A 25340-nucleotide genomic window follows, 5' to 3' on the forward strand; every position below is an offset into this window, starting at 1 on the left:
CAGTGTGGGCAGGAGCCAAGTTCTGCAGGGAAATGAAACCAGCATCTCCATAAAGCTTGTCAGCAGAGGGAAGCATGAAGTGCTCTGAAATGTCCTGGTCGATGACTGTTAACTGTGGCCTTCAGGAATCAGTGGAACCACACCAGTTGGACATGGTGCTGGAGTCAGATTGAAAAGAGTCAGCGGAGGGGGTCAGGTGAGTCAGAGGTGGATCCCCAGGAATCGTTAGTCCCCGCCCCTCCTCCTCCTCCTCCTCCTCCTCCTCCTCCTCACCACCACCTGCAGGCTGCGTTGCACCTCGGTCGGCTGTGTTGTGCGCACTCGCTGCGTAAAATGGCACCAAGACCATCTGTTTCCAGCAGCTCTCGCTTCCACATGGATTATGAGACCAAGGTTTTCCCTCACACCGGCGGCTACGGGCGCTACAACCGGATCGTGGTCGTGTTCAGCTGGTTTCCAAACTTCGCCGTCATGCTGAATCTCCTCAGCGACGTGTTCTACACGCTGATCCCGGAGTCGTACCACTGCAAGCCGGATCCCGAGCTCCTGCCTGCCTCCTTCCTCCTCAGCAACTTCTCCGGACAGGGCTACCTCAACCTCACCATCCCCCGGGTGGAGGGCTCCGGGCTCAGCCACTGTCAACTCTTCAAGTACCCGCACAACAGCTCGGACTTCTCGGAGAGCGCGCCCCGGGAGAAGGTGGCCTGCACCCGGGGGTGGGAGTACATCACTGCTGCGGGGCTGCAGAGCAACTTCGTCACTGAGGTAGGAGACACTGGAGGGATCCACCCTGACTTTAGGGAAGAAACTCGTTAAGGGTATAGTTTTGGTCTCACCGCAGAAGATCTGCAGCATTTTTGTTTTCGTTTGCGTAATTTTGTCACAATGAAAGATGCTGGCGTCGCTCCAAGGTGTAGCTGAACTGGATCGGCTCCAGTTTGTCTCCGCTGGAAGCTGGTCTGCCATGAAGAAGGCTGCAAGTAGCTCTCAGTCAATATTGACTCTGCTTCAACAGTAGGAACTTTGCTGCAGCTCTGTCTTTCTGTCACTTGTCTTACATTCTTTTATATCTCAGGGTCAAAGGCAGCAGAAACACACCAGGTAGTGCACAAACCACTGATTCTTCATTCAACATTAGAGAAATGGGGGAGAAGTGGTGGTTTGCATTCAATTGAAGAGCATGTTTTCTTGTCCAGGACAAGCCCTCCCTGGAAGCAGACTGTTTACTGACAGTCTGATTGGATCTTGTTGCATAACTTGTATTTGAGGAACCCAATTTTCTCCATCAGTGTTGTTTTCATCCTTCTTGTTCAACAGGAGTTTTACCAATATGAAACACAGAGATAGTTCTTACTTCCACGGTACATTTCTATGTAATATTAAATATGAAAGGGGACGGCAGTGGCCTGACAAGAAGACGGGGTCATTATGAGTAATTACTCCCCTCAGTTATTGTTTGCTTTTCATGACTTCAAGGAAAAAGATAGGGGCAGTGAGGCCTTTTCCTCCCCTCAGTGACACACTGTGCTGTTAGGAAGCCTGAAGCTCCCATGTTCCTTCCTGAGACCCTAAAGCTTCCTCCAACAACAGCAGCTTCCTCCGGCCGTGACGTCATTCCCAGGGACAATGGCAAAGTTGAGAATAGAGGAAAAACTGAGTCGGATACAAAAGTCATAATGCAGACGTTGGGTAACATAACAGAGTCCCGGAGCACAGTTGCTGTGTTGGTCAAACCTGTCAACGCAACATGAGCCCAAGAGAAATGTGTTTTACTTTTCCTCTCTGTGGGCTTGATGACAGTTGTAGCCGATATTCTAGATCAACAGCAGATCACAGCGGACTGTGGGCGACGGCAGAGTGAATCCTGAACAAGTCACCCGAGAGAAACCGTGACTCACACTCACTAACAAGACAACTTTAGAGTCTACATCACTGGTGACACTACATGTTGCATTACATGGTCTTAATGTTCATCACCTGGTGCAACATCGGCTCAAATATCCGTACACGCTGACTTACACAAGTTTGTTTTTTTTTTCTTTCAGATATATAAGCCAAAAAAGGCGACAAAACTCCAGACTGAATAATGTCTCAACAACACAACTCATCATCTTGCATGATTTGCACTTTACTGATACTTTTTTATCTATTTGAACAGAAATGTGTTGTAAAGTGGCGTAGACTGAAGATCGACGGACGATAAAAGTGAAAGCTCAACGTTTTGTTGATGCAATAGAACTGGTGGCTCTTCTAATTTGTGAGGCGTTGTTGCTGAAGCTCTCCTGAGACGGGGCTGCAGAGGTCCGGCTCGGATTAGGAAGTGGGTCAAAACAAAGAAACTGTTGAAACCTTCAGTTCATACACTTATACCCAGAGAAGCTGGTTTGATAAACTGCTTTTATATCCTAATGTTTTACTGTATCCAGCATGTCACAGTGAAATATTGTGAAGAAGGTCTGGTGCTTTCCCCATCCCTAAAACTGATCTGAGGACAGGGGAATTTATTGCTGCATTGCAACCAAATGACACATAATTGAAGACCTCAAACAACACAAATGTTTTCATTTATAACTGGAATAGCACAAGTATATTGAAGCGTCGCATGATTTATCAAACCAGCACCGCTCATAACTATTCCTCTTTCATAAAAAATACTTTTTTTTTTTTTTTTTAAATATATCTTCTTTCATTTGATGTTGTCACATTACAAAGTTAGGGAACATTTCAGTAGTTTTCTACCACACTAATCAGAATCCAATCACATGCTGTGAAAAAGTCATTTAAAAAAAACAAACAAAAAAAAACCCTTCTAAATGTGACTATGACTGTCCTGTAAAGAGAATTGGAAACGGCACTGATGAGCAGGCTTCCACTTAGTCTTGTTTCCTTTGTGGGAAATAAACTTTATTTGTTTTATTGTGCATCAAACTTCAATTGTCATGATAATCAGTTAATGTCTCTTTTTTTCAATGTGACAGTCTGTTATTTTACCCAAGTCTGGACACCGCAAACACATTTCTCTACGTTTTGGCATGGTGGTCTATCAGAGAGTTTTTCAGGTTTTCACCTTGTAACTGCTGCTTTTGCAGCTCGTGTTCGACTCTGATCAGATCGGTTGACCTGTACTCTCTCGCTCATTTTGTTTTGATATTCTGGCTCGTTCAAACTAAACTCAGTAGAGTGAAGGAGAAAGTGTAGACAGCAAACAGTACTAACCAGATGTAGAGCTGCTGGCAACTACTTTCTTGTAATGTAATAACCCTGTCAGCAGGCATCTTAATTCAGTTAGGTTCAGCGTGGTCTTCATTCCTGCTTCCTCACAGAAATCTCTCTGTTTGTGACGGCGCTGGACGCCTGCTCTTCTCCGCATGTTGCACAGTCCCATTACGATTAATTCGGCTCCTTGGAGACAATTTGTTCTCGCGCCTTTTTCAAGACCTTTTGATGACCGAGATCTCATTTTAAAAAGTAGGAAAGTTACTCGCATCTTTATGATTGTTGTGTGTTACTCAATGAGGTTTTGGTCGTGTGTTTCATTCTGTCCAAACATAGAACTTTGTGGGTTAGTTAGTTCTTGGCTTTCAGCTTTTATAAAGACTTCTGTTGGGATTTAAAAATTGGTTAAAGTGCGTCATGCCGTCCAAACAATGCCAACACATTAAAGAAATGGAAAACTAGAGCTAACTTTGATTTTGAGTTCCAGATACAGGAAATGTCGATGTCAGCCTTTTTATTGTTTGTCAGAGATTTAAATTCACAAGACAAACACACATCTGAGGCTGAGATCTCAGATGTGTTGTGGCGTCTGCGTAGAGTTTTCCTATTCCTCATTAGTGAGTCTGAATGTTTCCTGTGATGGACTGTCCAGGGTGCAAACTACTTTAGTCGGTTGGTTCTGGCTCCTCAACTACGAGTTGGATAAATTGTTCTAGAAGATAGTTAGGTGGATGGATGATATCAATGTACTATATATCACAATGTACTAAAAGATCTAGTCCAGTGAATCGAGCTTCGGTTTGCTCTGCAGGAAGTGTCACGGTGAACTTCTCCGTCTTCCTTCACAGTGGGACCTGGTCTGTGACGACTACTGGAAAATCCCAGTGCAGCATATCTGCTTCATGACGGGGTGGATTCTGGGATATATCGTTCTTGGGACGCTGTGCGACTGGTAAGCAACAGTAACAGTACATGAAGTTATTGTTTTTGAGAACTGATGCAACTGAGCATGTGTGTGTGTGTGTGTGTGTGTGTGTTTTCCAGGTTGGGTCGCCGGCGAGGTTTCCTCCTCTCTCTCAGCCTGTCCAGTCTGCTGGGGGTGGCCGTGTGCTTGTCCAGCAGCGTGGTGGTCTTCCTGCTGCTGCGTCTCGCTCAGGGCGCCATGCTCGCCGGGGTGTTTGTGTCCTCCTATATTGCCAGTAAGTTTAAGTATCCTCCACACGCGGATCCCTGCAGCCCTGTCGGGTATAGTTTCTACAGAGGGGAAGAAGACCAACATCAGCAGCCTCTTCATGAGGAGACTCGTTAGGTTTACGTTACAGAAGAGAGTTTCCTAACGCATCCTAATGTAGTGGAACAAAAATGAAAAAATAAAGTAGAAAAGTGAAAAAGCTAGTTTGCAGTAAAAAAAACTAACTGAAATGAGAAGCGTGAGGGTATATAATAACTTTGATTGTTACGTACTTCTCCCTTTCTGCTTTCGCTGTGGTGCGTTTCTGACACATACGCTCCCTCTTCCAGAAAATCCAATGTTCTGCGAAGGTTGCATAATGTTCATGTTGCTTATGTAAGGTTAATGTTACAAATTGCATCCTTGTGATGTGCAACACTCGATCAAAGGCTCTTTAAATTGAGTTTTCCTCTGGGGAAAGCACCAGAACTCAGCCAGGCTGAGAATCTGTCTAGTCGTCTTCTGCTTCTGCAAGTGAGGCTCAGAGAGCTGGAAGCCATCAAGTGACACTGAACAAGCGGCAAGTTAAAGAGACAGACAATCACACAGGTAGAGTCCCCCAAAATCATGATCCCGGATTGTGAGAAGAAGCTGCGGTTCTCCTAAAAACCCAAGTGTAGGTGAGAATATGCAAACTCCACAAAAAGGCGCCAATCTTGGAATCAAACCTCAATATTGTCACTGTGCTGTGTTCGCCGCTGGGCGGCCGGGAATCCCTCAGACTGAGCAGTAATTACTAAACAAACCAACCAAAACCCGCCCGTCCTCCTTATCAGAAAATCCCGCCGAGAAGCCGCAGAAGCAAGTGAGAAAAGCCGTCTTATCTCAGTGTCGATAATCTTATCTTATTTTCAGGAAAAGCAAACAGCTGATTTTAATCTGGTTCAAGAAATCTCACTTGTCTCTTGTATCGGTTTTTATGTTGTTTTTAACTTTTGTGAGGCGCCTATCAATAAAATTTATTATTATTATTAATTGAGAAAAGAGTGATATTAATTATGTTTTTATGACATGTGCTAAAGCCATTGGACCTACAGATGTGTGTTGTCTTTAGCAGCTGGAGGAGGAAACGTGTTCTCTGCGTGTATTTGTGTTTTCTTCAGGGTTTAAAAACGCCTCTCACCAATCCTGAGTTTGATAAAAACGGTATGGATGAAAAGTTTAATGGGTCACAACGGCGTCTCTGTTCTTTTTACAAGTCAGATTCAGGCAAGACTCATGAAATCTGCCACCTCTATGTGTCAGGCGTTTACGTCCGTGTTTCCTTTGTAAACATTAGATTTCATACGGCAATAAGCCAATAATGTGTTTTTCCCATGGCAGTGCTACAAATATGTGTATATTCTCTGCTCAGTTTTAATTTTTTAAAGTACTTCATGACACTTTATACACCAAAATCATGATTAGAAATGGAATCAGAAAATAAATAGTTTGCATAGTTTCAGAAGTAAAGAGAAAGTGGATTATATTCTGGTTTGTTTACCACCTGCTGCAGGTCCGTCTTGTTCTCCGCTGTATAGTTGTGCAGTGCTGTAGTAGTTCAACAGGATCTTTTTCTGTGTTTCACACTGGGGAATGTCCGAGGAGCAGCAGCACTCCAGTGAAGTATTGATGGAGCCCAGGAAAAGATAAATTTGACTCTGACATGTTCACCAGGAATGAGCTGCAGCTGGCGCTCACAACCAGTCGTCTTAAGTTTAAGCTGCATCTTACTGAAGCACAGCTGATTCGATCAGGTTACACAAACTGGAGACCCCCCCCCCCAACCACAGCCGGACTCAAACCTGTGACCCTCTGACCCTCCTGGTACACTCCTTTAAAAACAAGTGGGATTAAGGATAATCCCAGCAGAGAAAGCCAGACCTTAAAAATGACCATATCTTTTAATCATTAGGAACAACTGTTATAAAACCTCATTAAAAATCTCTCAGAAAGAAATTCTATCATACTTGAGGTTTGTGACAAAACAATAAAGTTGTTGAGCCAGTCTTCTACTAAGAACTGTTCAATTCCAACAATTCAATTTAACATGTTGAACGTATCTGCGGGGTAAAGGGGACATTAGATCTCTTCGTAGCAATAATACTAAATAATCTACTTAAATCTGGATAGATATCTACATACATTGATTATTACAAAGTGGAGATTAACTCTTTACCCTGCTGGACCAATTGATGGGTTTTGTACTTTATAAGATGGAAGACAGTTAAACCAGCTTAAATGTTTAGAATTATATGTTAATAATTTCATTTAATTGCTCCATAATAATTTCCACTGGTCTGGGCTCCAGGATTTTCCCACGAATAAACTGAAAGGGTAGAGAACATGAAGCTTTGCTTTCAGAGGACTGATGGAGCATGAGAAGGAGATGTGAGTGTTGGACTCTGCCACCATCAATCCAAATGAATATATTGAGAAGTGTTTGGAGGAAGAAAGAGGACATTAGGTATCAGTAATTTTTAAAAGTGAAACTTGAGTTCCTGAGCTTTTCTTTACAGTCTTTTGTCCGTTGGACGATCATGAATCGGCCGCTTGACTGAACTTCTGCCACCGTGAGACACCCGTACGCAGGTTGTTTCCGATAGTAAACAGAGGAGCTGTTTGGGGATCTGTGCAGCGTCCTGAGCGCTGACTGACAGCTGGCAGATGGTCCGGGGTTTTCTTTCCACGTGCTTCTTAGTTGTCCTTGTTTATGGGGACAGCTGAGACGCATGCGCTCTTTGAGCTGAATGCTCGGCGTCCTTTTTATGGTCACTTCATTCGTTTCTGTCTCCATACAAGCTGTGAGAGGAGCTGGTATACTCAGTGGTCTGACAGGAGTGAGGTGGCGTGAGAACGTAATCACTTCAGCGATGATACACATTCCTGTGCTGGACGAGGTGATCCAAGTAGTTTTATCTCCAGTCCACACCCACCTTTTTCTGTTTTTCATGTCTGTAAAGAAAAACCTCCCACATTCCTGCTGGTCAGGCCCAGATCGAGTCCAGATTGTCAGATTTCCAGGGTGGGATGTGTGGGGGGGTGGGGGGGGGTTCCCAGTGTACTGCTGGAGCTGCTCCTCCTCCACTGAGAGGAGAAAACAATAACAGGACCCGACTGAAGACAACGAAGCGAGCAGGAAGTGAGCCTCTCGTTACAGTGCGACCACCCCACCTAGGCAGGGCGGCGCCTCGGTGGGAGAGCCAGGTCAAAGGTCACCACAAACATGCAGCCGGGTTCTCTCCCAAACTGATCTACGTCAGCATATGACTCCGACGCCGACTTATCTGGCCTGGCGAACCTCATATTGAAGTGTTTTCAGATGCCCTAGCTCAGGGTTTGTGAAAAAGTCTTGGAGTTATGGCTGACATGTGCCAGAGTTCCAGTGAGAGATGTCTTCATTATGTAACGTTCTCTTAAAGCGTCCTCACACTAAGCTGACACGCTTCGGTTTAGCACAAGACTGGTTTTAATTGAACCGTTTCATTATTTTTTTAAATTAATTAATATTAATTCATTATTGAGCTCATAACCTGACCATGTGTCATATATTCAGCTGCTTTACATTCAGAGCTGATTCTGCCAAAGATCCTTCAACATAACGCAGAACAGAGCAACACTGTGCACATTGCAGAGCTGCTGGACTGAATCACATTCGATTAAACCGAATGCCTTTATTGTCATTGAACAATACAACGTGCAGGGAGATAAGAGAGTTGCTCTTCTGATAGTGTATATACAGTATAAGTAAGAATACACTGTCCTTATGAGATACATAAACACATGAATATTTGACAGCAGCTCATTATATGGCGACGGCCGCTGAGTGAGGAGGAATTTCATAATGCTGGAAGATTCACTTCAGTGGATCTGTGAGTTCAGAGTGTTGATGGCTTTTGTCATCAAATTATTTTTGGTATGTTCATAGTGAATATATGCAGGGTGCAGTTTGCTGGGAAGGTCAGAAGGCGACCATCCCCTCTTCGAGGTGTACGTATCTCCCCTTCTGGTTTAATCTCAAATTGACTGACTATTGAAAGATTTGATAGCTCTTTTGACGTCAGACAATTATGCAGCGGAAAACGCTGGTGGCTTTTCTTTTGGGGGGGCGGGGGGACTTGTGAGAAGACTGTAGCATGTGCAGGTCAGAGTGACGAGACAACAATCACACTTTATGTGAAAGAGTGTTTTTGTCACTATTAATGTTTTCAAAACGTGTGCATCTAAAAATAGAATTAAACGGAAAAGTTGATTGTTTTACTCTCATAACATGAAAAATAGAAAGTTTCACAGCGTTTAGGTGTTCGTTGCAGTGATTATGACCTCAGATTAGAAAAATAGGAAAAACATCCAACCTTATGACATATTCTAATAGTTCGGGATGTGTTTTTTTTATATTTGCACCTAATATTCTGGATAATTAAAAATTAAAATGCTTGAAATATTTTAGTTTTATAATATACGATGTTGGGGAAACGAGAGGAACTGGTCTATTTACTTTCTACTGACATCTTCAATTTATTCCTGAATAACATTGTAAATATTTAACACAGCGAGTGTATATATATATATATATATAGTTATCTACTGTGTGTATGTATATCTTTGTACGAAAGGTCATGAATCCTTGTGTTTGTCAGTAATTTATCCTTAAAGGATTAGGTTTATTTGCCCTGATTTTCTTTTAATTGTATGTTTATTTTATAGTTCAAGTTCACTTCCATAGTATTTATTTTGTAGTTGCTCTGGTAGTTATTGACCACCAAACCAGATAACCACTAAATCCAGCACAGAAGTGATTTATTTAATGTAACACACACAACACTTCAGCCAACTTGCTTTTTTTATGTATTTATTTATTATGTATAATATCTTTCAAAGTATGCAAAGTCGAGGCATGTTATAATACTGATCATGCAGAAGAAGTTAAATTCTAGTTCAGTTCATATATGTATTGAATCACGAGTTTGTAATAAGGTATAAGACTTGAGAAGTTTCTGGTTGTGGAATTGAGGTGATCTTATTTTTCAAATGTTAAGATTCTTTGACTCCTCTGGCTTTTCTCCGAAGAATCAGAAAGACGAAGGAGGAACATTGTAAAGCAGCTGAGTAGGAGAGAAACTCTGAAGCACACTGAACACTGCAGACATGAAACGAACACTGGTGCGATGTGATGACTTGACCTTTTAACGACCCGACGCTCCAGCCGTTCGTTTCACGTTCAGAGACGTTTGTGTCCCGGACACGAAATTCCTAAATGGATTTTTTGTTCTTCCGTCACGTTCTGATGTTATCTGGGCTTCCTCGCTGTCGCAGGGCTGGAGCTGTGCGACCCTCCCCACCGCCTCATGGTTGCCATGATCAGTGGCTTCTTCGCCGTGTTCGCCGAGCTGCTGTTGCCAGGCATCGCTGTGCTGTGTCGTGATTGGCCCGTTCTCCAGGCCGTGGCCACTTTGCCTCTGCTGCTGCTGCTCTCCTATTGGTGGTGAGTCAGGCGTCCACGTTCACGGCGATGTTTGTCCAGAGCTTTGTTGAGTAATGTGACACACATGTTAGTTGTATTAATCTATACGTGACGTGCATAGTTTAGTTTTGATCTTCATTGAGTTTGATTCATTATTGGCTGTTTGATAGTTTCTATGAGACCAAGAAAGTGAAATGAGAGTTGTTCATGTTTGAACAACTAAAATGACAATCGCCATAAGAATCTTGTGTTATCAGTGTAAATTGTCGTGGCTTCCGAGAAGTTTTGGCTCATTTTGCCTGGAGCTCGTATTGTCTAGAGCCGGAATATACAGCCCACAGGCCACAACCAGAAGATGTCACTGCAAAATGACAAACCTAAGATATTACCATCAAAGTTCATATTTCAAACGCTTAGACTCTGGATCAGCATAAACTCCTGAAACCTAAAATTGAAAAGACGATTGATGCAAGATGCTGCAGTGAAAGTGAGCTACGTTTTGGACATCGAGACGTGCTTATTATTGCAGCAAAATGACTTGTGTGTGTCTGAAATGGGATTTGTTTTTGTCTACTTATATTTGTATGTGTATAACAAAAAGTATACAGCTGTCATTATGGATTTACTGTGCACACAGGTTTGTTTATGTCTACAAGGACTTCATGTGTATTAAATGTAAATAAATTTAGAATGTACTTGTACATATTTGTAGCAATAGAATTTAAATGGGAACAAACCTAAAATGAATGATACAGTCGTGTATTATAGCCATTTTTAAATCCTATGTGCATGCTGACTTTGTGTGTACATTCCACTGTTTCTGTCTCCCTGTAAATGTAAGAGTGAAGGGTTGAGTTTTTAAAATCTTTCCACGTGGTGACGGCGTTGTTGTTTTGCGCAGCTGTGCCTCGGTGTTTCCCGAGTCTCCTCGCTGGCTGCTGGCCACACGTCAGATTCCTCAGGTGAGGAGGAGCCTCCAGGAGTTCTCTAAAAGAAATGGCGTCTGTCTGCAGGACGAACTCTTCCCCGGAGAAATCCTGCTGTCAGGTACACACACACACACACACACACACACACACACACACACACACACACACACACACACACACACACACACACACACACACACACACACACACACACACACACACACACACACACACCTTTGACGTGAAGCTATGAAATGTACAGATCATGAATGGACATTTTCTTTAATTTTCCTTGTTTTTTCAAGAGAGTTAAAGTTTTCCCACAGTGACATTGACAGAAGCCACCGATTATTTGTGAAGTCTTTGAAAGCGTTGGCGTCCCACACAATTTTGTCTTTGATCAGTTTTATTCAGTGCACTGTTACCAGAAAGTTGCATCATAATTAGGATGAATGGAGATTCAACAAAAGAACCATTAAAGTCGATTTCCATGCTCATTTTTTAAGCTGCTGCTCAATCCAAAGTCTATTGACCAATTAGTTTGTACTGTAATTATCGTGATATATTTGCTGCAGTTTTTCTGCTGCCCTCAGTCTACCCGCTAAATATAAATCATTTTGTGGCTGACCACATGTCCTGCTCATTAGTCTGTTGATAGTCTGCTTGTCCATCTTTATGAGAGTTGTGTAACTCCTGCCATTGGTCCATTTGAAGTCCTAAATGTGACAAATAAGATAAAAACGCTGAAGTTCTCCCTGGAGCCGCCCTCAGAAAGGTTGTGAACCCCATTGCTGATCTCTTACTTTCTCAAAAGATTGCAGTGACAATCCCGCCATAATAAAAGAAATGAGCAGGTTTCCAGGGCTGCTCTAGATCATAGATGTTATCTTTTTATGTTTCTCTATGTGTACAAATCTCATTTTGACAGCCTCAAGACCCCGTGGGTTTTCTGTCTTTTTTTTCTTACTATGTTTCCAAACTTGATTGATACTTTTCTTTTTCTGCGTTTCTTCTTTCATATAAAATGTTGAGTTCAGTCCTGTTTCTCTTCCTTAACTAGAAATTGAATCGGTGTATGGAGACGATTGTCGACCGAGGTTCTACTCAGCTCTGGTGCTTCGTCAGACTCGTGTCATCTGGAAGAACTGTCTCATACTCAGCTTCACTCTGTGAGTTCCTCTCTGTATTTGTAGACACTAAACCGCTAGTTAAGTGAATTTTCCCACATACCTGCATTTTACCTGAGTGTCTTTATCCTGACTGCTTTTTTGAAGGTGTTGATGAATTCAGTCATCCATTGATCCAGTTACATCTCTCGTGGTTGCATGAAGACACTTACTGTTTTATGTGCAGTCCAACCACATTATTCTGTTTATTTAGGAATAAAAATGCTATAATGAAGTAAAATCCTGATGTGTGTCCAGTATTAACATAATAGTGACAATGGCTGTCAGCACATGTGCACAAGCCCCCTTCCTTCAAGAAAGCGCAGTGTATGAGGAAAACTTGAGTACATTTAACAGTCTGACATTTAAAGTACTGATTCACCTTATTTAATTAAGTAAAAGTCTTTTTTTTAATCTGTATTTCTATTTAAGTACTGATCCCGAGTACTTCTGTCAGCTCTGCATGAAGCTAAGAAAGAGGGGTGTTATTCCCAGCTTCGCCACTAGATGTCACTAAATCTCATAGTAACTTCAAATCCTCCATTAGATTAAATAAATCTCAATGATTTTTTCCATTGTAGTCACAGACTAATAAAAAAAAAAAAAAAACGTGTTAATGTCTGCACTGTCTCATGTTGTGCATCTACACATGAATCATGTATTAATTTACTGTTGTGACGTAATTATCCGGGTCTCTTGCTTCCCTGCAGGTTTATTGGAACAGGCATCCAGTACTGTTTCACCAGAAACCTCCATCACTACTCCACCAACTTCTACTTCAGCTACTCCCTGCGAGTGATAACCGGAGCGCTGGCGTGCATCTTCATCTGCCTGTCGGTGAATCACTTTGGGCGGCGTGGTATGCTTCTGCTCTCCGCCATCGTCACGGGCCTGTCCTCGCTGCTGCTGCTGGCCCTCACACAGTGTATGTTACAGCTTACATTTAAAACCCTGTGTTGTTGTTTTTATTTCTGTAGTAACTGTTCATGTATACAGTATTTTGATTCATCTCAGGTTAATATCATTTGCCTTAACTTTAAGGTCAAATGTAGCATTCGCAGGGATGTAGGTGTAGTATACGACATGGTATGTTGCATTCTACAAAAAAACTGAACATGTATTAGGAGTCGATGGAGGCATCAGTGTCTATTTGAAGGAGTTCATTATGCTCCTGACCTTGTATTTCACCATGAAACTGTGTGTCAGTACTTTTTGGAACATTTATCGCGCCTTTAACAATACTAGAATTATACATACCAATGTTTTCCTACAATTACGGTACAATACATTTATCAACCTATTTAGTTTTTAGAGAAAAACTCAAGACAGAAAGATTTTTCATAGATTTTAAATCACACTTTCAGATAAATGCGGACAAAAGCAGTTGGACGCTAACTTTATTTTAAAGCTCGGAAAAAATACTCTCATGCTCGCCGTCTGATCTGAGTTTATTCATTTGACTGGTTTATGATCCACGCTGTGTTCAGCCTCAACCCCCCTACCCCTGCTGCAGGTCTGGTTCAGACTGTTGTTTCTGTGTTCAGACCTGCAGGGCGGCTTGGTGTTGGTGCTCTCGGTGGTGGGGCTGCTCTTCTCTCAGGCTCTCGCCATGCTCAGTGCTTTCTTCGCCAGTGAGGTGATGCCAACTGTGGTTCGGTGAGTGTTTGCTGGTAACTTATGCAGAAAGTTTAATATCTATTTTCTATTTTTCACCATTTCCAAACTAATGCAGAGACGAATCCCGTCCTCAAGAAACTTCCTGACACTGGATTCAAACCCTAATGCACATTTTCCTCCTGTATCGGTGAAATGATTGAAAAATGACCGTCGTTATCTCAGACTAATATGGCTAGAGATCTACTTTTATAAAGAGCAGGTCAAAATCTCCTATTGGATATTTGCTCACTTCTTGTTAACGGCATCCTGTTTTCTTTCTAAAGGCATTTCTGCTCTGACACCGGTCATTACGAACATGTGCTTTTAGCATTGTGTAGGTTTTTCCATCCCGATGCCTCCCGGTTTTAATCAGTTTTTCTCCTCCGCCTCCTCTCTCCCTCCGTCAGAGGTGGCTGCCTGGGCCTGGTGTTGGCCTCGGGCAGTGTCGGCATGGCTGCCTCCTCCCTCATGGAGCTTCAAAACAACGGCGGCTACTTCCTCCACCATGTCATCTTCGCCTCCTTCGCTGTCCTCTCCGTCCTCTGCATAATGCTCCTGCCAGAGAGCAAACGCAAACCGCTCCCGGACTCCGTAAAAGAGGGCGAGAGCCAGCGACGGCCACCTCTCTTCCTGTCCCAGCCCGGCAGAGACAACCTGCCGCTGCTGCGTACGCGGACTCCTGTGCCGGAGTACAACCCCGACAACTACTCCCGCCTGGTCTCTGCCACCAGGAAGATGCTGACGAAAGATACTTTGCCTTACAGGATTGCCGTGCCGACTCATTCCCCTCTGCTGTCGGACAGCGACACACTAGAGCAACAGTGTGGCACAAAGAAGGAGGTTGTCTCCTAACTGGACAAACACCTTCATCCTGCTCTTCCTCCTCCTCCTCTGCCTTCCTCCATACAGACTTCTGCATTTGCATCGGACAGTTTACCATCAGCCTGCATTGTAAAATCTCCAGCTGATCCTCACTCGACTCCCCGTTATATCGTCTCTCGCTGTTGAAATGTTCTCACAGGAATTCAGGTAATGCATTGTTTTTTAAAAAGTGTCCTTCTCTTGCTCAGGTTTTTTTTTTTTTTTTTTTTTTTTCATCCTCCAGACTAAGTTCACTCAAAACTGTTAAATCTCGTGTTTTAGTGTTTGTCTGGTACATTCAATTAAACACGATCACCCTGCACAGCCCAGGTCACGCGGCTCATTCAAACCAAATTGTTGGGATGGACGTTGGTGTTGTCGATCATGTGAGCTGCAGCCTTCTGTCCATTTATGAGTGATACACGTACTTTTCATGACGTCACCCCGTCGGATTCGTCTGCCGTGAGCTGAGAGGAGCCTGGAGATCACAGGACCAACAGGACTGGATTCAGGTCTTCTTATAAAGCTCCTAGAGGAGGCCTCTTAATGATGCACCCATCACTGAATATGATGACGGAGAAAAAAAAAGAGGCTCTTAAACGGCACTTTTAATATTTCTTCTTCCCACTAACCAGCCCTAATGATGCAAATGTGTCTCATACTAGTGTTAGGTGAATGTTACCATGTGAACTGAGTGAAGATCAGATCAGATACCAACTAGAGGATACGAACATTTTCTTTTTAATGAGCGCTGAAGAAAGCTGCAACATTTACAGGCTTCTCAACAGAAAACATTGAGCCACTTTTTGTTTGTGTTTACCTACTGAAACGACCGCGCTGTGATTTCACAGCTTCATGGCACTGACTGTACTGAAAGCCATGAGAGACTTTCATATTTATTTTCAAGCCGTGAGAGTGAGATCCATGTTGTGGTCTCTCTACATCTCGAATGTGTCGCCGCATGCATCTTTGGCTTTGACAGTTTTGTGTTTCCCTCTTCGCAGCTGGATGTGACGTGAGTTCAGGTGTACCTCTGGTGTCTAAAACAGTCACGTCATGTGATCAAATCACATCATATGCATGTCGCATCCTCGACTCGATGTTTCTTCCGGCCTCACTGAGAGAAAATCTACCACTGGGACGAGTTCGGTGTTTGTAAATTTATGAGCAAACCTGCTCTCAGCCTTTAATAGAAGTCACTGTGTGTTACTTCACTGTTTTTGAACAAAGGTGCATTTGTACAACAGCTCATCAAAGGAAATACATTTTTATATCAGAAGTCTTTTGTGTTTTTTGCTCTTTATCTGAAGCGTGCCTTTTGGGTAAAGTCTTAATCTCGAGTGTGGGGTTTGAATCCCGGGTTCTGTGTAAAAACTAACCCAAGTATAAGGTGCAAGTTGCAATGGCTGACTGTGGTGACCGATATAAAAAGTGAGCAGGCTACTAGATATGCACCGACCGCTTAATCTAACTGCTGTTACTGCACAGAATCAAACTCGGTGACAAATGTTTGTCGTTAAACTGCATTTCAGTTTGTGCCGCTCAGATGCGTTACCTTCTCTAAACACTAGAGGGAGCGCTTCTCTTACAAATCTGGACTACTTGAAGTCACCATGTCTCTGACGTTCCTGTGTTCCTGCACATAAATGTACTTTTCATTTAACCAATCTGTCTTTCACATCGATCTGCTCAGGTCCAGATGTTTTGGTGAAATTAAACAACCAGAGGAGGTAAATGTTTGACTCTGGTTTAAATAAACTAAACTGAACTCTGACAAAAGATCATTGATTAGTATAGAAAGCAGAAAAGCCCAGTCATCTCTAATATTCAACTGTCTTTATTATATCCCAAACAATAAATTTAATTGATGTCTCTTTAAAAAAGATTTCTAAAGTTAACATCCAAACTATTTGCTCTCTAAATCAATCAAACTGTTAGACGTATTTTCTCTGAGCACAGATTAATTTCTATACAAACATTCATTCATTCATTCATTTTCTTCCGCTTATCCTTTTCCGGGTCGCGGGGGTGACAGTCTGAGCACTGTCACCCAGATCACAATGCACCAATTTTATACAAACACTTTCGGGAAAAAAAACTAAATCTTCTAGATTTATGTTCAGTGATTACCCAAAGCCACATACGTGTGCATCCATCAGTGACACATCAGACTGTGATTGTAGTGAAAGTCTGGAGAGCCAGTGTGAGCAGAAGAGCCAGTGTGCTGAGTGGATGCACAGCTCCAGCGTTATTCAGCTTGTACCCGTGGCTCGTCCTGCAGCCGTTCTGAACCTCCTCATATGGGATTGGGACGTCATCAGGGTCTTTAGCGTTCATAGTGTTACGGACCTGACGCACAAAAAGAGGCAGGAGACAGAAAAGCTCAGTGTTCAGTCGATCTTCTTTCATTGTGAACTTGTCTTGATTTCACAATGCTGCCTGCAAAGTGCAAGAAGAGTCTGTTGACACAGTTATTGCAAATATGAGTCACCAAACCAGCCAGAATGACCATCTATGGATGATCTTCATCTGTTTTGTCCGGCTGAGACAAATTTCAGTCACAAATTGACAAGCAAATATACCCCCTGGTGCTTCAGAACATATGTTTACATTACAAAGTGCATGTGGATAAAAGTATCATTTACAATGTTTGAATTATATAAATAAGACCTCTTTGAATTTGCATCAGACAACAGTCTGCAGTTTGCCCTGCTGCCCTGAACAGGATAAAGCAGAATAAAAAAAATGGATGGACAGGATTCAATATCCGTGTTGCAAACATCATTGAAAGCTCATAACATGGTGACTGTTACATTTCTCATAGAGCAATTTCAGAACACGTCTTTGTATCATATATATAATATAGAACATATCAGAGTCACAATTACTAGTTTGTCTTTAACTCAGATCGACGTATCTGTCCATCTTCTACACCACTTTGTTATACTGAAGGCCTCGGGGGGCTGAAGCCGCTCCCAGCTCACCGCCCCTGCAGCAGCGTGCGGCGCACAGCTTGCAGATTCAAAGCAACATTAATCAATTTGTTTGTCACAAAGTGCTTCAATGTTACAGACTGTGTCTGATGAAGTAATGAACTCTCACAGGCCAAACACATTTGTCCTCCCTTAGTTAATTCTGTTCAGTCTGACTGACCAATGTTGTCACTACATTACGTCAGTGATGTAACACTCTATTAACAGACTCATCTGGTTTGTGTTCCAGCTTCACAAAGCTCAAGGACACAGAGTCTGCAGGAATGCACAATGCTTGTTTTTTTTTTTTTTTTCCCTCCTCACCCTCTCCACATCTCTCATGACCCGGAGCAGGTTCTCTCCGAGAGCTAACTTGACTTCCTGATCGGTCCATCCTCTCTTCAGCAGTTCAGCCACCAGGTTGGGCACCTTGGACACGTCCTCCAGACCTTCAGGTAGTCTGAAAGTCCACACACAGGAAAGATGCTCTCACTTCTCAGTAGAACCTTCATAAATGCTGAAAATGTCAATCGAATTTTAAATGTGCCCCTTCTGCTTTGGAGTGTTTTCACCTGATACACATATGAACAGTAAATATACCCATCAGACATGTTTCCATCTTTTATTTATCTTTGATGACAATATTCACAAGTTTATTCATAATTTTACCACTTTAAAATCTATTTTAATGTGCATGATGCTTCCATGAATATGAATAGCTGAAGCGTGATATTGCGTACACACATGCAGAAGCTAATAAACTAAAATAATACGCGCTGTCCATTCAGCACGTTTTACTTCATAAAAATGAACAATCAGTATGTCTTCTAAAATCGTGCAAATACTCAGAGGAGTATCATTAACCAGTGGGATTTATTACTTAATAAAAATGTTTGAGATGTTTTTCATTGTGTCTGTTTTTTACATGTTAAAAACAAAAACAGCTCAGAGGCGCCGCTGTCTTTGTGGTGAGAAGCATTTACTCTGCTGGCTCCCCATGACTTCTGTTGGCTGATTTTATCATAATATATATTTTGTGTATGTTTTTTGTGTGTGTGTGTATTTTTGTCACAATCAAAACAAGAACAAAAAACCAAAACTTGTTTTTTTCTCACAACCATTTCGTTGTTTTGTCTTCACTCATTGGTTTGTGTCCCTTTCTTTCAGCAATCGAGTGCAACGCTGTGAAGCCCGGTGAGTAAGCGCATTGCATAGCAGGTGTGTGAGAGTCACAAATGTTGTGTTTTATATGGGATCTCATAATCCATTGTTCAAATAGTTATTTAATTTATTTTGTGGGTTTACAGTGATTACATTCCACTCGCCTCGTAACGCCATCGTAATCTCCACCGAACCCGATGATGTCGGCTCCAGCCACTTTCCTTATATGGTCGAAGTGATCTACAACCAAAGCGATAAACTTCAGGATTGGAAAGTTTTAGAGAGGATGATAAATGGTAATATTTAACCGGGTTTACACCCATAGTCATGGTCACAAGAGTCTTTTACCAGCGACATCTGAGAGTTTAGCGGTCTTGCTGCAGGTCACGTAGTCGTTGTAGAAGTTCACCATCACGATTCCTCTTTTTTCCTTCTGTAGACAGAAATGGTACATGACAGTGAAACACTTAAGCGACCTAGAAAGTCTGATCTATAGGATGGGAGGAAATGAGTCCTTTGTGCTTTGTTGCACCGGAGACTCAGCACCGACTGAAAGTGCAGTGGAAACAAAGTGATGCATCGAAGCTCCCATTAATCCACACTGGCGTATCGACCTCTGTGTCCACTTCTACGTAACAGAGCGCACATCGTCCTGTTCTGTATATTTGATCTGTTTATTATTTTACAGTTCAACACAAGAACTCTCGCTTCACTTTATTGACATTTACTATTATGATTGCCTCATTGGGACTGCTTGAATGTGCTGCCCCGTGTGATTAATGGGTGTTTATGGGTTTTTTTTATCTAATGTAGACGCCATGAAACCTGGGATGTTGTTTTAAAAGCGCTTCACAGCAGGCAGCTAATCTTTTTACCAGAAAGAGGCTGTAAACTCACACTTCCTGTTTTTACATAATCATATCACTTCTGTCATTACCGGTGTGAAAACTTACTGATATTGTAAGTAACACTGACTTAATTTTCCTGGAGAAAACACACAAAGGGAAAACATGCAAACTCCACTACACCACTGTCAGACACACTTCATTCATTTGAATGAAACTAATCTGAGCCAACCTTTCAACAAATAAAAAAAAAACGTTTAAGGTTTGCCATGAGACTAATTTTGTTTAGGGTTTGAGACCCTAAAGACACACTGACTGTATATAAAAATATTAAACGCTAAGCCTCATCGCGATACAAATGACAAATGCAGCTCAAATAACAAAATAAAACGATTTGGGAGGACTTTTGTCCCTGGATTTTTTATTTCTGCCATTTTTATAAATTGCGTGCTTTTACTGAAATACCATTTTGCTTGGAATTTGTCCAATATTGGAATTCACTCCTTTTTAAAATATTTTTCTTAATATCTTTCTTTGTTGTTGTTGTTGTTGCTTCCACTGCTGTGAGGACAAAAGATAGCAGCTTGTAATTTGATATATATTTTTTAATGTTCTGCTTCTTCTCTGCTTCTGCCTTTAAAGGACACGCCACAGTTCCTTTTCTGCGTCTTGTATTGTACATCTGCTATCCACTTGTGACTTTCACTGAGATGAAATTGATTTGCATCCACAGCACGACATGTTGCATGAATTGTGTGCTGTCTGAACACAGGCCGCCATTGTGGAGGTTTCCCTCGCTCGTCTGCCTCTGCACACTCACCACTCTCTTGAGGACAGCGTCGGGGACGTTCCTCTTGTGGGGACACACACTGTACGCGGAAGAGTGGCTGAAGATGACCGCAGCTTGGGACATGTCCAACACCTGGTTCATCACTGCGACGGTCACATGAGCCAAGTCGATCAGCATTCCCAGGCGGTTCATTTCCACAATCAGTTGCTGTCGTCGGAGAAAATATTGATGATGAGCTCAGTTATTTAAATTGTGGTAAATCGTGGAATCGACAAAAGACAAAACAAAGTTGATCATTTTACTCAGTTTACGTGTGATAATAGTGGTTTTTTTTTTTGTTTTAGCCTGAACGTGCATCTTTTTGCAGGATGAAATGGTTCAAAATGTTTAAGAGGAGGATTAATTGAGGAATAATCCAACATATCAAGGAAGGACAAGGACCGAGAAAATTCCCTGAGAAGAACTAAACAAGAGAAACTATTTAAATGACGAAAACAAGGCAAAACTGTATTTATGAAAATGACTGAAAAACTAAAAACAAAAAAACCCCTCCCACCTCCAAATATAAAAAAGTATATCACTTAATAAAGGTGAAAGTACAATGAAAGTTAAGCCATTATTTCATTATGAAGGTCACTGACGCAGCAGGTTTGATTATTGCTGCCGACTCTTAAACTAATCTTAAACTAGTTCTTGTAAGACGAACAAAGTGTGTAAAAAAGTTTGCTTATTGTAGTGTTGAAATAGATATTTGAAGAATAAGTGGGTCTGTGGTTTGTACTTAATGTCAGGCATGTCACTACTGTCAAGGTCCTTAAATGTAACTCTCTCTCTCTCTGGGTGCTGCTGTGTGGCTGCTGCTTATGGATTATATATATATATATATATATATATATATATATATATAATTATTATTATTTTTTTTTTCTGTGCAGCAAGTAAAAGATTGTGTATTTCAATGTTTGTATTCAAAAGAATAGACTCTATGTGCTCCTATACAGATACTAAATAGAAAGAAAGTCGCATTTCACACCTAGTGAAGGGTCATATGTTTTGTGCAATGATTAACTTTTGAGAATGGCCACATTTGCATATTACTGACTAAAGAGCAAATTCCTAAAGGTTTTAAGTTGAACATAACACATCTTTGAAGAGCTGTGTGTCTGGGCTGTTCCCACTCTGAAGCAGGACTTTCACCTTGATTTCGAGGCTGCGTCACTGTGTTATAATGCTGAGGTACTTCCATTGAAGAACAAAATTTGCACTTAAAAACATCAATAGGACCTTTGATGTGGGCTCTTTTATTACTCGCCAGATGGTAAACCCCACATGACATGTTTCTATATCTTTTTTTTTTAATGTGAACTGACTTTAAACATGAAAGTAAGGTGAGGTGATGTGCCGTGGCAATGTAAAGCTCAGTGAACTCCACTCGAGGACAAAGAGGATTGATTGTTGAAACAATAATCTGTAACACAGCACGGCAAACGCACAATCAGTCACAGCTCACACCACTGCACTGACCTTGCCGAATGGAGAGAGACCATTGTGCTCAGAAGGCTCCGATCCTGTGTCAACAAGCCAGTTGTCGGCCCTGATAGGATAAAGTTGGAATGGGAAAAGTCAAAGGGACGTCTTTGAGTTTCTAAGGATTGTGTTTTAAACCTAAACACTGCAGCATGAAGCAAATGGTTGAAAGGTTTTTTCACTCAACTTTGAAAATTGATCTTTCAAATACACAATATGTGTACACTGTTGGTCATATAGCCAGTAGTGGATATACATTCACATACAGAAACATCAGTTTTCAAGGGTTTCCCTGTGTGAAGATGACTGTGAGAGCACAGCGCAGAATGCTCAGTGAGGTGAAGAAGAATCCTAGAGTGTCCGCTAAAGACTTACAGAAACCTCTGGCACACGCTGACATTGCTGCTGACAAATCTACCATATGTAAAACACTAAACAAGAATGGAGTACATGGGAGGACACCACGGAGGACGCCACTGCTGTCCCAAAAAAAACATTGCTGCACATTTGACGTTTGCAAAAGAGCACCCGGATGTTCCACAACACTACTGGCAACATATTCTGTGGACAGATGAAACCAAAATTGGGTTGTTTGGTAGGAACACAGAACGCTATGTGTGGCACACCGACATCATCCCAACTGTGAAATATGGTGGAGGTGGCAGCTTGGTTTGGGGCTGCTTTGCTGCCACAGGGCCTGGACGGATCGCAGTCATCGATGGAAAAATAAATTCCCAAGTTTATCATTTTGCAGGAAAACTGAAGACCCATCTGCCCACCAACTGAAGCTCAACAGAGGATGGGCATTGCAACAGGACAACGACCCCAAGAATAGAAGTAAATCAACAACAGAAGAAAAAACGCCTTCTGGAGTGGCCCAGTCCGAGTCCTGACCTCAACCTGATTGAGATGCTGTGGCATGACCTCAAGAGAGCGATTCACACCAGACATCCCAAGAATATTGCTGCACTGAAGCAGTCTTGTAAAGAGGAATGGTCGAAAATTCCCCCTGACCGTTTGGGAAAGGTTTGGTTGAGGTTATTGCTGCCAAAGGAGGGTCAATCAGCTATTTAATCCAAAGGTTCACATACTTTTTTCACCCTGCACTGTGAATGTTTACATGTTGTGTAAAAAGATGAAAACCTATAATGTTTTGTGCTTTTTTAGTTTAAGCATACTGTGTTTGTCTATTGTGACTTCGATGAAGGTCAGAACCCATTTTTTGACCAATTTATGCAGGAATCCAAGTAATCCCAAAGGGTTCACAGACTTTTTCTCGCTATATATATATATATATATATATAGTGGAGGGTAAAACCTAATATATGTTTCATGAAAACAACTGATTTATTGAAAGTGAAATAATGGTTGAGTACATGTTTGTACTTTTATACTACACAGAAAGGCTTAAAAATCAAAAGCATCTATGTAGCATGAGAATGTTTTATTACCAATAGATCCTGGCAGCTGTTAACAATAACATCTCATAATGTGAAAAACATGAGAAAGCCCAGCGTTCAATGAAGAATTAGGCTTGCAGCAAGACAAAGCATGTGTAGCATGAGAGCGATGAGGACAAGCAGCACAATGTGGATTGAGCTCTACGAGGGGGGAATCGTTCCCAAACACATAAAAAAAAACAAAAAAAAAAACAGAGACTAATTCACTGGAATGCACGGTGCATGCGACTTTAATTAATGCCAACGTCGTGTTGCCGTTTCTCACCAGGGTGTGTTGCAGGAGTGTGTGAGGGTGAGGTAGCGGACCCCGAGATCATACATTGTGCGCAGAGTGCCCAGACTGCTGTCGAGAGAATGACCCCCCTCCACCCCGATCAGACTGGCGGTCCTGTTGCTGCGGAACGCTTCCAGGATCTCTGCAGACACGACAGCGGATGTGGGACAGAGGCAGGTAACAGGAGGTCACAGCCAGTGGTGCAGCTTCGACTCTCACCTTCAGCAGTTCTGGCAAACCTGAAAGTTTCTGGGTATTTCCTGCACATCCTGTGAACCACATCGATCTGCTCCAGGGTCTGTCTAACGGCATCTTTGTACTGCGTGTCACAGGGGACATAGGCTGACCAGAACTGGGCGAGAAAAAGAGGACAATTAATGATTTCTTGTTGTTCTCCAGCTTCTGGGAATCTGTTTTGATAGATGTGAGATCTGACAAGTGAAGAACATGTTGTCCAAGGAGATATTTCTTGAATGTCCTTGTGGTCAGTTCTGTCTGTACCTGAGCCCCGAGCCGTCCCTGCTTGATCTTGGGGATGTTGGTGTGTGTTGTGTTCAGCATGTTAAGATCCACTTGGTTGAGCTCGTTATTAAATTGCTTCCGAAACTGCCATGGTAGATCATTATGACTGAGGGAGGAAAAAATAAATCAAAGGTCACATCTACAAAGAGCTTATTTCCTCAAACTGACGTCATCAGCTGTGAATTGACCGTCTGTAGCAAAACTACTGGCTTTGTTGAATTTACACCAGAAATTGCTTCCATGCATGAGCTTTCAGACAAACCAGATTTTAACAGCTGCTGTTGCACATGTGGGAAAACTTTGCAAGCCCATTTCCTCCTCTTAGGAAAAACGAAAACTTGACTAATAAAAAACAAAACATGATAAGTCCTATTTATGAGATAATAAATTGAAATTATGAGATAACACACACACACACACACACACACACACACACACACACACACACACACACACACACACACACACACACACACACACACACACACACACACACACACACACACACACACACACACACATATACCCGGTATATATATATTTCTTGCTATCCTGGAGTGGGTTTTTTGTTTTATTGAACATGTTTTTCTCATTGTTTTTTTATGTTCAAAATAAAAAATAAAAAAAATTCAAAAATCAATAAAAAAAACTATTATGACTTACTATCTCATAGCTTTGCTTTACCATGAGTTCATATGTGTTCACCATGTGGTCATTGATGTTGTTGGTAAATTTGAGAAGATTTGGATAAAAAACTATTCAAGATACATTAATTCTAATAAAAAGGGTTTGACCTGATGACAGGTCAACTCACTCATTTTTTAAAGGGTTATTATGTGGTCAACAAATGAACAAAGTGGATAACACAAAAACTTGGTCAACACAATCATTTTCTGTAAGTAAACATACTTGGAGTCACATTAAGCAGAACATGGCCTCCATAGCAAACAGCAGTAAACAGGAAAGACAACTTTTCACTTACCCATCAATGAGTGGCGTCTCAGACATCAGCCTCAGAGCTCTATCCATTAGGTCCTCAGTCAAAGTGACTGCATGATTACTCATCCACAACACCAGACCCAAAGATAACACAACTTTAGGTGACATTTCTTGAACTTTTATATACAATATAATCCACTACTATGCTATTTATTTTTAATCCAACACCAGTTCTCACGCCACCTTTCTGCCTGCGTCTGCCTCGATATATCTGCTCGACTGGTTGCTCCTCCTCTGCCTTCAGTCTGTTTCTCATTACAGCCTCAGTCGCAGTAAATGCATCACAGT

The 25340-nt window shown here is 41.9% G+C and overlaps 2 protein-coding genes across 2 annotated transcripts; one reads left to right on the forward strand and one right to left on the reverse strand.

The window, feature by feature from the left end:
• Positions 1-172: 172 nt before the first annotated feature.
• On the forward strand, positions 173-15777 carry slc22a31 (solute carrier family 22 member 31). Its single transcript, XM_080490359.1, has 9 exons — positions 173-765; positions 4065-4168; positions 4261-4415; positions 9743-9911; positions 10792-10937; positions 11880-11988; positions 12696-12910; positions 13530-13641; positions 14049-15777. Exons 1-9 carry the CDS (start codon positions 334-336, stop codon positions 14491-14493), a joined length of 1887 nt encoding a protein of 628 aa, XP_080346485.1. The 5' UTR covers positions 173-333; the 3' UTR covers positions 14494-15777.
• Positions 15492-25340, reverse strand: dpep1 (dipeptidase 1). The gene is made up of 10 exons (XM_080490371.1): positions 25036-25340; positions 24033-24159; positions 23751-23883; positions 23523-23673; positions 21795-21864; positions 20301-20477; positions 18984-19068; positions 18800-18875; positions 17799-17934; positions 15492-16851 (listed from the first exon to the last, which is right to left on the reverse strand). Exons 1-10 carry the CDS (start codon positions 25158-25160, stop codon positions 16669-16671), a joined length of 1263 nt encoding a protein of 420 aa, XP_080346497.1. The 5' UTR covers positions 25161-25340; the 3' UTR covers positions 15492-16668.

Source organism: Lipophrys pholis (assembly GCF_963383615.2).
Source record: "Lipophrys pholis genome assembly, chromosome: 2".
NCBI lineage: Eukaryota > Metazoa > Chordata > Actinopteri > Blenniiformes > Blenniidae > Lipophrys > Lipophrys pholis.